We start from the raw sequence: 12,490 nt of genomic DNA on the forward strand, positions 1-12,490 counted from the left end.
AAATTTAGAGTGAAATGCTGGTGATCGGTGAGGGGGAGGGGTGGGAGTATGGTATGTATGAATTTTTTTCTGTTGTCTTTTTATTTCTTTTTCTGAATAGATGCAAATGTTCCAAGAAATGATCATGACGATGAATATGCAACTATGTGATGATACTGTGAATTACTGAATTATATATGTAGAACAGAATGATCAAAAGTTACGAATGTTTGTGTTTGTTTGATATTTTTCAGTATTTTATAAAAAAATAGAATTCCCTCCTAGTTCTGATGTCCTGGAGCTTGAGAATGAATTACTGCTCACCTTCCATTTCCCTTTCATAGGTAATGACTTTAATCTTTTTGTTTAGCCTCCCAGACAAGTCACTCTGTTATCACCTGAGACAAAGAAGCGACCGTACATGATCCTTCCTCTGCTCTGGGTAATTTTCAGATTGTGTTACCCTCCCCTAGAAGTTCCCCATTTCTTGACTGAGGATATCTGGCAACACAGCCCAGGAAACCCATGGTGATAACTTGGGAAGTCAGGGATTCTCTCCCCAAACCTAGAACCCACACTTCTTAGCATCATCATTGAACTGGCCTCCTCAGCCTGACAATTGTTCCTATTCTAGGTCTCTCTCCTGCTATGTTCCCTTCTCTGGGAGCAGAGACTCACCAGCACTGTTGGCCTCCGACTCCAGCAGGTGGATGTCATTGCAGTCTGCCAGTGAGTGCTCCAGGCAGAGCTGCAGGAAGCGAGCTTGGGTGCGGGTGACCCGCTTCAGAAGCGACAGCAGGGCCACCGTCTGCTCACATTCATTCCAGCCCTTGAACCAGCCAGCAAGGATGCCCACCTGGTCTCGGAACATCATGGTGCCAGGCCTGGGGCCAGGGTGGGGAAGACGGCGGTGGCGAGGGCCAGCGCCGTCACATGGTCTCAGCTCTGGGCTCCTGTCACCTCTTCCCTGATGGCCAGGGCTTAAGGACGTTCCCTGGCGTGGTGGCAACGGGAGGTGGGGAGAGGAGGAAGCCTGCTCACATCAGGGGAGGTCTTGGTCCAGCCACACTTCTCCAGGGTCCTGGAAAAGGAAGGGGGGGGGGTGTCAGATAAAATGAAGGGGATGGAGTGGCTGAGTATGGGGTGAGAGGGGCAATGAGCTCCAGAGAGGAAGATAAAACCAACACCAGACACTAAACTTTCCCTCCAATCTCCAGATCCAGAGGAAAAAGACAGATCCATCCTAGAAACTAAGGAAAAGATGCTGCACTTCAGGCCAGGCTGCCAAAGGGCTGAAGGATGTGGATTAAAGCAGAGAGTAAGTTGGCAATATTTTCCAGAAATAGGACATAGGAGACACTGAGCACTGTGCGGAAAGATCTGAATTAATGGAGACCTGGCCCTAAGCCCACCACTAAGCAGGCATGTGATTACAAACACATCTCCTGAAATTGGTCTTTGGTCATCTCATCTGCTGAAAGGACCCTCTGGGCTCTTTATATTACTTCAAGCTAAAAACTACAGTGCTAAGACAGGGATGGGTGGTGGCAACCGCAGTGAAGACCTTGGGTATGGATAGCTATATGATCAGGAACAGGATTGGTATCTGTCAGCCCTTAGTCATGAGTATAGACAGGGGTCTTTTCAAGGATCAATAGGCTTAATGGATCCCACTCTTAACAACCTACTTCGTTTGGGAAAAGATGCAGTTCTGTTCCCAAAGATACTACCTATCTCTACTCTGAGGTAAATTTCTCCCAGCTTTCTTCCTCATTCTCTTCAAGGTGGCTCCAGAACCTAGCCCTGTGGGTTGGGAAGTCCCCTTGGCTTCTAGAGACACCAGTCTGTCATACAGAATCCTGGGAGCCCAAAGAATGCCAACTTGAGAGGAAGGGGACAGATGAAAAATAAAAAACTCCCGAGGGAGAAAGTTTCCAAATTCTTCCCTAAGGTGGAACTACATGGGAGCTGTTTCAAATAGGCAAACAACAGACTATTCTTCAGTTGACTGGTTTCTGGACACTACTCTGAAGACTTTGACTCAGTGTCTCAAGGTCCTCGTCTCAACTCACATTTCCCTGTCTCTTGTGACCAGTCCCTTGGCTCCATCCCCAAACCACATTCAGCTCCAGTCCCCTCTGGCTGCCAAAAGGACTGAAGGCTCCCAGGACTAAGAATTCCATATAAAAGCCCATTGAACCTGCTGGGCTCAGGTCTTAGGAAGTTACTCCCAACTCCGGAAACTTCCATGCCCTTGCTAAGAAGAGCTGTGAGAGGCATCTGACAATAGCTGTGACTTGCCTAGCTCCCCGTGGAATCTTCTGAATAGAGGGAACTGGTTTGGCTGTCAATCTCTTTGGATACAAGAAAACAGGGGAAGTCATGGGGGAAAACACAACCTTGCTCCAAGTTAAACATATCTCTCAGGAATCTTTAAAAGATTTTTTTAAAAAACAGAAATCAGATATCACCTCCCTAACTTAAAATCCTTCAATGACTCCCCATGGCACTTAAATCCTCTTCCCCCAGATCTACTTATGGCTAACTCCCACTTGGCTCCACTCAGTCTCAGCTCAATGGCACTTCCTCAGAGGTATCCCCTGACCACCCAATTACAGAGTCCTCTCCCTGAGTCACATTATTATATTAACTCTATTTCATTTCCTTGACTTAAGTTGGCACCCTCAGATATTATCTTATTTATGTTTGTTGTTTCTCTCTTTCCTCCAAATGCAAGCTATAGTCCATTTAGGTAAGTCTGTCTAGAAGAAGGCCTGGTACATAGAAAGTGCTCAATATAATTTGTTCAATGAATGAATAAAGAGGGAGGTGTGCGTGGAAACCAAATTTGGGATTTTCACAGTTCCAGGGGAAAAAAATACAAGGAATGTGTTCACAAGATGATAAAAGGATTTGGAAACCTTGTCCTAAGGGAAAAATTTGAAGGCACAGAGGAGAACTCCCCTAGGGAAGAGAAGACCAAGGGGGAAAGGCATAAATGACTTCAAACATCTGAAGGGAGTCATACAGAAGAGGAATCAGATTTATTCTTTTATTCCACAGACAAGACCAGAGCAGACGGCTGTCTGTGAGGAGTAACATGGGATAGGTGAAATGTTGAAGGTCAAGAAAATTCAGTTTTGGTCCAGCCCCACCACTGATTCACTTTGCTCTCTGAACTTATCTGCTTCCCTCTCTTGAATGTATGAGATAAGGGAGTTGGACTGGATCAGATTTAACAAACAGTTTACCTCACAAGCTAACTCCAATCAATTAGTAGTAGCTGTTTGGAGCACTGCAGTGAACAGATTCTGAAGAAATGAAGCAACATGAATACCCATCAATGGCAGAATGATAAATAAAAATAAATTGGGGCACACCCCACACCATGGGCTATTATGTAGCTGTTAAAAACATATTCAATTCTGACAGCAGGACCAAAAATCCTGTATCTATACCTATATATAGTATTTGATCTGTAACTATCAACTTGGAGGGATATCCATAAGCTGCACAATAATATACACAATATGATGCCATTTACACAATATGCCATTTCTGTTTAAAAAAGAAAGCCACATACAAAAACTATCACACAGCTTATAATGAATTCCTATGATTATATGCATATAAAATTTGTGGAAGGATAATTCCTATTGGTTACCTGGGGGATAAGGAGGAATAATTACCATTATCTTTATAATTTTGTACTATTTCACTAGTTGCAAGTGAACACAGTTTTTTATTTTTTAAAGAGGAATTTAACTTTTAAAAAATGTTGGGCGGTATATTCTGGAGCAGCTAGAAGGAAAAATATGAGAGGATTGTATGGCAGCCCATGACAAACTATGGGGTCTTTCCTCTAACCACTTTTTGAAGAATCTTTGAAAACTATTGCTTTTTATTTCTTTGCTTTGTATATAGGTTACACTATACAATAAAAAAAAGGTTAAAAAAAAAATGTTGGGTGGTGCACTGGTGGCTCAGTGACAGAATTCTCACCTGCTGTACTGGAGACCTGGCTTGATTCCCTGAGCCTGACCATGTTAAAAAAAAAAAAAAAAAAAAAAATTTAAGTCTGCATTCACTTTCTGGCTCAGTGAGAAAGCACTGTGACTGATAATCAATGTTTGCCCCCTAGGTGCAGATGGATGAGGAGTGGCCCTATGCCTGAAAAAAATCAGTTTCCCTCCCAACTCCTGCATTTTATGGCTTTCAGTCCCAAGGAGGCAGCAGCTGCCTCAATGTAAGGAAGAATTTCAAAATAATTATCTGTCCAAAATGGAACTGGCTACCATGTGAGAAGGTAATCAGCTCCCTGGCTGCTGGAAGTGGTCAAAAGATGGATGAACATCCCTTGGGATGGAGGATTCCTCCACTGGTGGCAACTCATAGACAGAAGGACATTACTATTTCAGAGGGAATATTTGTGACAGAGGTTGATATGCCAACAACATTTACGGCAAAAAAGATGACCAAATCCACAGACAATACAAAGTTGGGCACATTCTCCCCGTAAATTATTTACTGGGTTGTTACTTTTCCTTTGTAAAGCACCGTGACCCCCAGATAAGTTACTGACTAAACATGAACCCAGCTTCCTCCCTCAAATGTTAGAAGGAAAGCCTTGGGACAGAAAGAGTCTCAAACTTAAATGCTTACAAGGCCAGGCTTTGAATGAAGTAGACCAGTGGGGAATACGATAAGTTGCAAAGTCCACACCCTGTCTAAAGGAGAAGTCACTATTCAGCTCTAATCAACTGTTGCCATGTGGGAATGTGGCCCAGTATTAGTAGGTCTTAGAATTTTCTTAAAGAAGCTGGAAATCTATAGAGCTAAAAAAAAAAAAAAAATCCCTGTATTTTTAAATGTTGGAAACAATTTCAGCAATAACAAACTACTATGCAGAACAAACAAAACCTGTGGCCTTGTCCTTGGAACACAAATACATATTGGGAAAGGCCAGAAATCTGGTAACTGCCCCTCTCTCAGGCCACTCTGGATTACACCTTCAAGTTATCCCACTGTTCATGGAACATGATCATGGAGAAGAGGATCTAAGTGGCTGAGATGGCCCTGACAGTCCTCAGTAAATACTGGAGGGCTTTAGATTAGAAGTTTAATGATTGTTAAAAAAAATCACCCCTAAAACATGAGTTCCTGCATCTTCTGACAGAAGGATGCTGGGTTTGGTTTAGACGACGACTGAGAAAGTACTAGATGGCCTTATTCTGTCTGAATAAGGGCCAGAGGCCCCCAACTACCTCCTATCCTGGAGCTTGGCAGCTGTGAGAAAGGAACATGTGGCTTGGAGAGACCAGTTGGGGAAAAGGCATCAGCTCTGGCTATTCCAAGCCTCTCATTTTGGTAGCATCCCACAGTGGTAGATTTACCTGCCAAACTTCCATTCCTGTCTTTCAGCACCTGAATTCTCTTTGGAGAACTAATTCCTGTTTCCAGGGTAGAGACAGGGTAAGGCCTGATGAAGGAAAGTCCCCTCCATGAGACTTCTGCTGAACTACTGGGGAAAATTAGTTCTCTGTAAGGGTTACTCAGATTACATAATGCGAATGGGCTAAGAGGCCACAAGAAAAGTTTTTGCCTCTGGCTCTTTTCCTGGCCCCAAAAAGTGAGACAGGGCCCTCATACAAGTGGCACCTCTGCAGATCAGCTCTCATCATTTAGAAGCTATATGTTCTAATGGAATAGATCTGGCTTAAATCCTGGCTCTCCTGCTGCTACTTACTTGCTGTGTGGACCTTTAGCAAGCAACTCAGTTTCTTCCTCAGTAAAGCTTGTTATAAAATTAAATGAAACAATGTATATAAAAACATCTAGCATGATGCTTAGCATGTCTTTATAATCATTTATTAAGTGCCAAGTGCCAGACTGATGTGAGCTCATTTGATCCTAAAACTCTGGAGATACATATTCCTCATTTTACAGACAAGGAAACTGAGGTACAGAGACTAATCGTATGCCCAAGACACACTGGAAAACGGTGGAGCTGAAATTTTTAAGGCCAGGAGGACTGATTTCAGAGTTCTCTTTCTCCTAATAATACTAAAGCCTAAAGAAAATTGAGTTAAGCATGCATAATCCCTTAATGCCAACATCTGGTAAAATAAGGGGGTCCTATTAGCCTCCTTATCCATTCCTAGTCCTCTTATAGCACCCACCTAGGCCTCTGAGGAATCATACCTCATGAACAAGGTAATAGGGTATTTACCTAAGCTAGCTCATTATCTTGACCTGAGAAAACCAGAAAAGTGTCAGAAGCCCAAAGTCCAACTCCTCTCTTTTAAGAACTACTATTTTCAGAAACTCCAGAAATAGTACACAAAATACGTATACTATTGCCTCAGCAAAGAACGAGACTTTGTATGAATGGTCCTGGGGAAGAGAAGCAGAGTGAAACCCTGCAGTGGATAAGAAGCTGGTATTACTCTCCCATTCCCATGTATCACTCTGTCTTCCTCCCCCCCATCTCCATCCCCAATGTGATGACCCCATCCCTCAAGTCTATCCTCACAAATACATGCAACAACATGGATGAACCTTGAACACACAGTGTTGAGCAAATAATCAGACACAAAAAAATAAATATTGTATGATTTTACTGATGTGAAAGAATTAGAATAAGCAAAGTCATAGAATCAGAAATTAGAATACAGGTTATCAGGGTCAGGTGGGATAGGAATGGACAATGCTTAATTGGTACAGTTTCTGTTTGAAGTGACAGAAAAGTTTAGTGGTGGTGGTGATGGGTACACAACATAGTGAATATAATTAACACCACAGTTACATATTTGAATGTGGTAAAAAAGGGAGAATTTAGGTGTATATAGTTAGTAGAATAAAATTTAAAAACAAAACAGGATTGTACAAAACAGTGAAGCCTAATGAAAACAATGGACTGTAGTTACTAGTATAATTATAATAATATTCTTTCATCAGTTTAACAAAGATACCACACTAATCAAAGTATTATAATAAGGGAATCTGTGTGTGTATGGGGGTATATGAAACTCTATTTTCTACAAACCAACAACTGCCTAATAAAAAAAAAAATCTATCTAAACTCTGATCTGTCCTGTAACTACTTGTTGAAGAGTGCTTTGAAAAGTACTGCTTTTTATTTCTTTGCTTTGTATATATGTTATACTTTACATACAAAAAATGTTTTAAAAATCTACCCTCAGCTCTTTTCCCTTTTTCATATTTGCATCCTCTGACTTAGGAATGTAATTCATTTCTGTATGTTCAACTATCACCTCACAAGTTTTCAGTCATCTATGACTACTTTCTTTTCTTTAGATCCAGTAATCAAGTTTGATTATTCTTCTTAATATCAGCTAACCATATCCTTCTTTTTATTTCTCAAATCCTAAGTGCTCTGGGACCAAAATGCCTGGTTGAAATAAATTCCTATCATTTACTATAGTGGAGTTTGGGGCAAATTATTTCACCTTGTTGTAGTCTGTTTTCTCATTTGTAAAAAGGGTTTAATAATAATTCCTATTCTCATAGAGTTGTAAGGAATAAATACTTAGCTATTATCATCAATCTGGATTCTTCCCTCTCTCACACCCCTTCATCGAGCCTGTATTTTTCCATGCCAAAATATATGCAATTTCTCCATCTTTATACTACCACCATCATGATTCAAGTCCTCATCCTTTCTCATTAGGTCAACAGGTTGCCTCCTAACTTGCCTTCCTGTTTCCATGCTGCCTGCTTTCCCTCAAAACCAAAGTGAACTTTCTAAAAAGTAAATCAATCATGTCACTGCCCTGTTTTAAAAACCATATTATAGGGAATGTTTGTGTTTCTTTCTTGTAATTTTTTTTAATTAATAAAAAATTAAAAGAAAAAAAACTATTATAGCTTTCCAATTCCCTAAATTCAAATTTAAATTCCTTCCATGGCCCACAAAGCCCCATATGATTGGCCTCGTCATTCTTTTCAACCCCTTGTCCCCTCTTTCTCACTTTAGCCACACTGTTTTCCTTCCTTTCATCTCAGGCCTCTGCACCTGCTGATCTCTCTACCCAAAATGCTCTTCCCCCCAGATGAATACATGGCTGTTTCTTCCTCATCAATCAACACTCAACATGTCCCCAATCTTCCTTTCTCCCTAGTAGGACTCTTTGTCTGATTATCATCCTCAGGAGTATTTCTTCAAAGGCTCACTCTCTCCAAATAAGATCTAAGTAAGGGAGGACTGTGCTGTATATTCACCACTACATCTCCAAGCACAAGTTCTAGCACAGTATGTGGCGCATAACAGACCCTCAATAAATATCTGGGAGAAATTTCCCCACCTGAAGCATCCTTTTCCCACATGTTACAATCTTTAGTTAGAATGCTCCACTCCAGATCTTCCCACAACTGGTACTTTCTCATCTTTCAGTATCAGGCTCAAATGCCACCTCCTCAAAGAGCCACTTCAGACCACCCTGATACTCTCTATCACATTACTCTTTCATTTCCTCCATACACCTACACTACCTCATTTCTTTTTTTGATTGGATACTCTCCCATCAGAACATAAGTTTCATGAGTTCTAGACCTTACTATTTTATTCACTGCTATACTTCTATACTCAGACACAAGCACAAATAGTAAGCATTTAATAAATTGTTCAATAAATGAATGCAGTTGAGACATTGAGATTTGCATACTCTGTACACTGCTATTCTGACTTGTTCTCAACCAGCCTCTACTAAACAAGTTTATATTAAAAAAAAAAAAAAGCTCCACTTACTGTAACCTACTTAACCCTCTTCCAAAGTTCTAGCCCTCGAACTCAAAGCTGACATAAGGGACGAAACACTCTTGGATTCCAATCCCTGATGACATCACCAACCAACACTTCACCTCATTCCTGCTTTCCTAGAGAGGTCCCAAAGAAAGTCTGGTTGTCAGACCAGCCGTAAACTTGCCTGGACCCAAACAATCACAGCAAGAATGACTGGTTAGGGGACAGTATGGAAACTATCACAAATACTCTGAAAGTCACAGGATGGAATGACAGTCCTGTGCTCAGAAAGCAAGACTGAGTTCTAGAGTACAACCCAAAACATGTCTCTAAATTTCTGTCATCCTCTCACATTTATTCATGAAAGCGTAGCTTTGATGTAAAAGTACTTTTTCCATGGAGGCTGCAAAGAGGTAAACTTAAACAGGTTGCCAACACCATCTATGTCACCACAAAGATAAGCCTTCGAGGATGACACTAACTCATGAAAATGGAAAGGTCCTGAAAATACTGTTTAAACTTCTGATGCAGCTGGCCTGAAGCCATCCTAGTGCTGAACTTTGACCAATTAATTCCCTTTTCTGATTAAATCACTTGATTAAGATTCTGTTACTTAATATTTTAGTGTCCTGGCTGATACACTATTTTTTTGCTAACACAACACTTATGCAAAGCAACGTTCAAGTACTTACAATATTAACTCATTCATTCTTTTAATAATTCTAAAGTAGATTCATTATTACCTTCATTTTTTAGCTTAGAAACAAGATCAAAAAAGTAAGTAATTTGTCCTATCTCAAAATTGGTGAATGACAATATGAACAAATTCTACTATCTGGCCCTAGATCTGCATATTTAACCATTATTTTATGATGCCCAATATTCCCAACCCAACTGAACAGAAACCCACTCTCTGACCCAAGAAGCACACCTTGAGATAATCTCCTCAATTTCATCATTTGTTAAATAAGAATAATTATTTACCTACCTCAAAGGTTCCTATGACTATTATATGAAATAATACATGTAAAGCACTAAACATTCCTCAACCATAGTGACATTCAAGAAATAGTAGCATCCTAATATCATTACTTTATTGGTCACCAAAGAGGCTGACAGATATTATGTAGATGGAAGGAATTGCCTTCATAGCTCCATTAGTGATGAGAAGAGATGCTAAGGTGCATTAAGAGACTTTCCTGTCTCTGACCATTCTCAAACTGTTTCCTCTGCTTAGAAGTTCATCCTGTCCAACTCCTGTAACACACCCACCCCATACCACCTTTTCTATTAATTTTTCAATTAAAGACTCCCTCTCCACTGCGAACTTCCGCACATATAATCTTACCTCATGTTCTGCCCCATATACCTGCCCACCCCTTCTACAACCGGAGAACCTATGGCAACCCAGTATTAATCCTAGTCTCCTTTTCTCAGCCCTAAGAGAAACAAGTCCCTTGAAAAGCTGAAAGCCCTCACCCTAACTTACAAAGTTTGGGGGCTTAGAAACCAACCAGGATGGGTGAGGCAGGTCTCCAGAAGAAGACTAGTTAGCACAGAATCAGATCAGAACAGGTAGGGACGACACCTCCCCTAGAAATCCAATGGGCTGACAAGAAAGAAAGGAGTGAAGGACAGAGGAGGTGGGGAAAGTTGCTGAACCTAGAATGAGATCTAAACTTGGAGATTCTGGCCAAATGTAAAGAAGAACTCTCATTCTCCAGTGATTTCCAATACTTACACCTTGAGATTTAGAGGAATAAGACATGTCCCATACTTCTGAGCTCCCACTCCAGTGAGGATGATGAAGTATACATACAACTTCAAGGAGAAGTAGAGGTGCTCTAAGAGAAGTCTGGTGAAGGCCATGCATGAAGCAAGGAAGGAGACTTGAATGGGGCCTGAAATTTGCATCTCTAACAATACCCAGAAGGTATGTTGCAGGTCCGAAAGCATATTTGAGAACCAGCCACAGGTGAAGGATCCTTGAGTGAGGAGCCCTCAAAGGAAAAGGAAGGGCTTCTGAAGGAAAAAGGAGAAGGACCCTCAAATCTCTAAGGAGGTATTAAAGTCTCTTGGTTTCTGAAAGAAGGAAAGTCTATAGGATGAGGCCTATGAAAAAAGGACTCAGGTTAAGATTTCAAGAGGAATCTCGCAGAGGACCTTTGAGAGAATATAGCTCTTCGATTGTATTCTGAGATGCTGGGTCCTCTGAGGTAACAGCAGTCCTCCAAAAGGCTCAAGACTATCTAAGAAGGTCTCAGAGTGAAATAGAGGAAAGAGACTGGGAATAAGTGCAGTAAGGACTCTAAAGGGAACAAATCTGATGAGGTCCTGAAAAATTTCTTAGGGATGTCAAAGGAAAACAAAGCAGATTTTGAGGATTCTTGGAACACTGGGGGTTTGCTAGCAATTTTGGAGAAAATTCTCTAAAGTTAGGAATGGTTTTCTGAGAGAGGTATTACTGTACTAAGATGGTATGACAGTACTTTCAGAAAAACCCGCAGACATCTCAGAAGAAAGAAATTAAACCCTCCAAACGATGTGTGGAAAGACTGGAGGGTTTCACAAAGGAATTTATAGAGTCTCCACCAAAGCTCAAGTCATTTAATGAATTTGGGTGTCTTCTACAGGGATTGATTCGAAGGATTTGGGGGACCTTGAGGGACTCTCCAAGAAAATCTCTTAGTAACAAGGGTCACTGGTGTATTTAGGGATTCTAGATTGTCAGAGGGATTTCAAGCATATCTCAGGAACGACGGTTGCTGTGAAGATTCAGAGGTCTGCGTCTCTGAAAGATACCTTGAAGTCCGAAAAACTCTGCATCTCAGAAGGTCATGAAAAAGATCTTTATTCTTTCAAGCAGTTAAGAAGGATTTAGAAGTTCAATTAAATAGTTCTAAAGGAGACATTTGAAAGGTTGTCATAAGAGTTTTAAGGAATATCAGAGAACTACAAGGAAATCTGGGGATAACAAGCAATTTTGAAACAATAGTGTTGTTGGAGATTGAGATAAAAGGGATTCTAGAAAGCTTTTGGAATATAGAGAAAAGTTCTCTGAGACTTTAGATCTCTGAGGAGATTTTTGAGATAAATGAGAAGTCTTGTGGAAGACTATCAGTATACGATGTTCATCTCTAGGACATTTCAGGTGGACGTTTTGGGGACATGAAGGTTCTGGAAAGATTCTGGGATCTGTGTAAGAACCCAGAGATACTTCTGATATGTATAGGTTGATTCAGCATAGAGTTGAAGGCAATATAGTACTAGGGGTGGCACCTCCAAGCGATTTTTGGTCTGGGCATTTCAGAGTCCCATATGTGAAGGAAATCTGCAGGAAGATTTCCAGTACATCTAGATATTCTGAACGGGAGGGGTTCTGAGACTTGGGAATATGAGAGAAAATCTCCAAAGGGACTTCTGGAATAGGAGCAATTTTTAGGATATATGAAAGAAACCTGGGGAATTCACAGGCCTGAACGAAGACTGCTGAGATGCGCAGATCTCTGGAAAGTTTTGGAATGAGGGTGGGATATACGAGATTTCAGTGACTCTCCGAAGAAGATTCTTAGGGTTTGCGAGGGAGACTCCGGGAATATTTCTGGATGCAGGAGGAGAGAAGATTTTGGGGAGGAGCCTTTGAGGAAGATTTTGAGACACATGAAATCTCTGAAAAACTTTAAATGCAAGTGGAATCTTTCAGGAAACTTTTGGACCGTACGAGGTATGCGGAGGTTTTCAGAGGATCTC

At 41.0% G+C, this 12,490-nt stretch overlaps 1 protein-coding gene across 4 annotated transcripts in view; it reads right to left on the reverse strand.

Moving 5' to 3' along the window:
- SAMD4B (sterile alpha motif domain containing 4B) overlaps window positions 1–12,490 on the reverse strand; it is a 42,066-nt gene that overhangs the window by 29,072 nt on the left and 504 nt on the right. For 2 of the 4 annotated variants that reach the window (XM_077131902.1, XM_077131900.1), the window contains exon 2: window positions 658–1,060. In XM_077131902.1, coding sequence (XP_076988017.1) covers window positions 658–853 — 196 coding nt within the window. In that variant the 5' untranslated portion in view covers window positions 854–1,060. Of the gene's footprint in view, window positions 1–657; window positions 1,061–8,746; window positions 8,778–12,490 lie in introns of those variants that run through there. The other 2 variants (XM_077131901.1, XM_077131903.1) reach the window with 2 other exon arrangements.

The sequence above is a fragment of the Tamandua tetradactyla genome, chromosome 16, assembly GCF_023851605.1.
Source record: "Tamandua tetradactyla isolate mTamTet1 chromosome 16, mTamTet1.pri, whole genome shotgun sequence".
In the NCBI taxonomy this organism is placed as follows: Eukaryota; Metazoa; Chordata; class Mammalia; order Pilosa; family Myrmecophagidae; genus Tamandua; species Tamandua tetradactyla.